This window comes from Marmota marmota, unplaced genomic scaffold, assembly GCF_001458135.2.
Source record: "Marmota marmota marmota unplaced genomic scaffold, marMar, whole genome shotgun sequence".
In the NCBI taxonomy this organism is placed as follows: domain Eukaryota; kingdom Metazoa; phylum Chordata; class Mammalia; order Rodentia; family Sciuridae; genus Marmota; species Marmota marmota.
The window spans coordinates 391-3,455 of NW_026009039.1; the positions used below are offsets into that span (position 1 = coordinate 391).

General features: G+C 33.9%; 1 protein-coding gene across 1 annotated transcript; it reads right to left on the reverse strand.

Moving 5' to 3' along the window:
• Positions 1-446: 446 nt before the first annotated feature.
• LOC125614869 (THO complex subunit 2-like) lies at positions 447-2,490 on the reverse strand. The gene is made up of 2 exons (XM_048797744.1): positions 1,966-2,490; positions 447-662 (listed from the first exon to the last, which is right to left on the reverse strand). The coding sequence occupies exons 1-2, from the start codon at positions 2,251-2,253 to the stop codon at positions 462-464; spliced, it is 489 nt and encodes a 162-aa protein (XP_048653701.1). The 5' UTR covers positions 2,254-2,490; the 3' UTR covers positions 447-461.
• Positions 2,491-3,065: the final 575 nt, after the last annotated feature.

Genomic DNA, 3,065 nt, shown 5'->3' on the forward strand with positions numbered 1-3,065 from the left:
AGTCTTTTTTATTTTTATATTTTATTTTTTTGTACTTTGAGACAAGGTCTCATGAAATTGCTAAGGCTGGCCTTGAATTTGCAATCCTACTGCCTCAGCCTCCTGAGTCACTGGTATTACAGGCATGCACCACTACACCCAACAGACTGATTGTTAAAGGATGTATTTTCACTTACATAAATAGAGGAAGGAGAATGGGAGAGGGGAAGGAGGGCGGAAAGGAAAATGGGGAGATCATGAACTGAAATCAAATTCCATGCATGAATGATTTTGTCAGGATGTATCTGACTACTATATATAACTATAATGTGCTAATAAAAAAATAAGCTATTAAAAAAAAGGATACACTTGTATTGTACACCATTTGGAAATGAATATTAACAAAAGATAATAACTCTAAAGAGACCTAATCTATATTAAACTAAAATACATTTAAAACTCAAACACTTAAGAATTTAGAATCATTCTTGAATGGTAACAAAGATACCTGTACTTACCGAAATATGATGCGCATACATTGGCCTAGACAGAAAAAATGCTGCATCATGGGGTGTATGGAATTCATTACAGAGCACATCAATTGAAGGCACTCGCTTTATATAATCTTCTGTGCTTAGATTTGATGCTAAAAACCCACCAAACTGTACCAGGGTATCATGACACTAAATTTTTAAAATGAGACAAAAAACACAGAATGTTACATTCTATAAAAACCATCATAAACATTTTCAAAAATGATTAAGAAATGTCATTTTAATAACATTTTGATCAACAATTAAGAATTCAAATTTTAATTGTGGGAACATGGTTGGAACTGAAGGACATTATGTTAAATGGCATAAGCCAGGCACAGAAAGACAATTACCACATGTTCCCATTCATATGTAGAAGCTAAAAAAGTTGATTTCATAGAAGCAGCAAGCAGGAGTGGTCACTAAAGACAAAGAAGGATGAGGACAGAGGAGGAGTGAGATGTTGAGGGTGGATCACAGGTACCAAACTATAGTTACATAGAATGAATAAAACCTAGTGTTGAATAGTACACAATAGGCAAATTATAGCTTACAACAATATATTTTACAAAGAACTAGAAAAGGGGAGTTACAAGGTTTCCAACACAAAGCAATGATAAATGTTTAAGGAGATGGAAACGCTAATTGTAATTTAGTCATTACACACTGTATATAGCTGATTATCACACTACACCCCATAAATACATAATTCTTATGTCAATTAAAAATTTTAAAAAACGTAAATCTGATGCTTTCACATATATATTGGCCAAATAAATATTTTACTATTGTCAAAAAACTACAAATTTTACATCTAAAGACTACCTACAAACACAATCACAAAATCATATTACAAAGAAGATGCCAAGGCCCTAATAGGTTGATTAATCTAAGGCTTTAATAGTCAATTAAGTCTCTTAAGTTCCAAGCTAATATTTGGCATTTTAAATAGAATATATTTACCTAAAATTACATAAAATAATATGCCCAGGCAAATCAAATCCAATTCCTTTGCTGTTAAAAGATGAAAACTTTATAGTATACATAAATATTAAGCACTAAAACCTACAATTAGCACACTAAATGTGTTTAACTATCACCAACCATATTACAAAAAAAAATGAGATGGCATCTACTATGTTGTGATTGAATTCCAGATTTCCAGAGATAAATAAAGATAGGAAAAGAAACAACTTGAAATTGCAGGAATTTAATAATAGGATATTTAACTAAAAACATTACACATACTATAACATCTCCTACAGACATCTCTTAAATACCAAAAACTGTACAGAAATAGAGGCCCTAATTTAAGAATGCCCATTTGAACATTACTGCTCTTTCCCACTCACATGACGTGCAAAATTGAAATTTTCCAAATTATGTCACGTTCTCTATTTCCCTTTATCAGGACTTAAAAATCTACATCAATACAAAAGTCACTTTAACTTACCTGGTCATAGAGCTTTCCCACAAGTTTCAAATGTTTCTCTCCGCCTTCCTGAAAGATTACCCCATTCCTCTGCTGAGCCATAAGCAAACAGAGAGGAAGAGCAAGATCATGGTCCAATAATGCATCCTTTAATCTCTGAGAGGATTTTTTAGTGTTTCTAATCTGGCCAAAATAACCACCCTGCATAAGAGAAAATAAATTTACTGGCATACAGTGCACATAGCCCATACCCTCTGACTTGATAAAGACATAGAAGAAAGCTAAGTCATAATTTTGAAAATAAAACATTCCTACATTTGATATTCCTTCCTTTTTTCATAAATTTATTCTAATGACACTGTTATTGATCAAACTGAATTAAAGATAACTGTTAACTGTATTTAAACTTCTGCATACTTTCCATTTTTTCACTTTGCAGTCCCTTGTCAATTTTTATTCAATGTGGAAAAGGTTCAATAGAGTTACTATGCATATCACTGAGGATATCACTGAGCACTGAAGATCTAGAACTTCTTTTTAGTACACATGTAAAACTGTCTTTTATACTGTTTTTTAAAAAGATTACTATAACTAATATATCTCAGTTTTTTTAAAGGGAGGTAGTATGGTTGCTGAAAGGGGACACATATGGCTTTGACATTGGCTTTATATACTTATGTATTGTTTAAATTTGGGGGGCTTCATACCTGGGATCAAACTCAGAGAGAGACAGGGTTGCTTAGGGCCTCATTAAATGGCTGAGCTGGCTTTGAACTCACAATCCTCCTGCCTCAGCCTCCTGAGCTGCTGGAGTTACGGTTGTATACCATCACACCTGGAACATTCCCTCCCTTTTTTTGGAGGGGGATACAGGGGATTGAACTCAGGGACACTCAACCACTGAACCACATTCCCAACAACCCTATTTTGTATTTTACTTAGAGACAGGGTCTTACTGAGTTGTTTAGTGTCTCACTTTGGCTGAGGCTAGCTTTGAATTCATGATTCTCCTGTCTCAGCCTCCCGAACCACTGGGATTACAGATGTGTACCACTGCACGGAGCTACTGTTTAAATTTTTGACTATGACCATGAACATAGTAGTGCTACCTTATAATATAT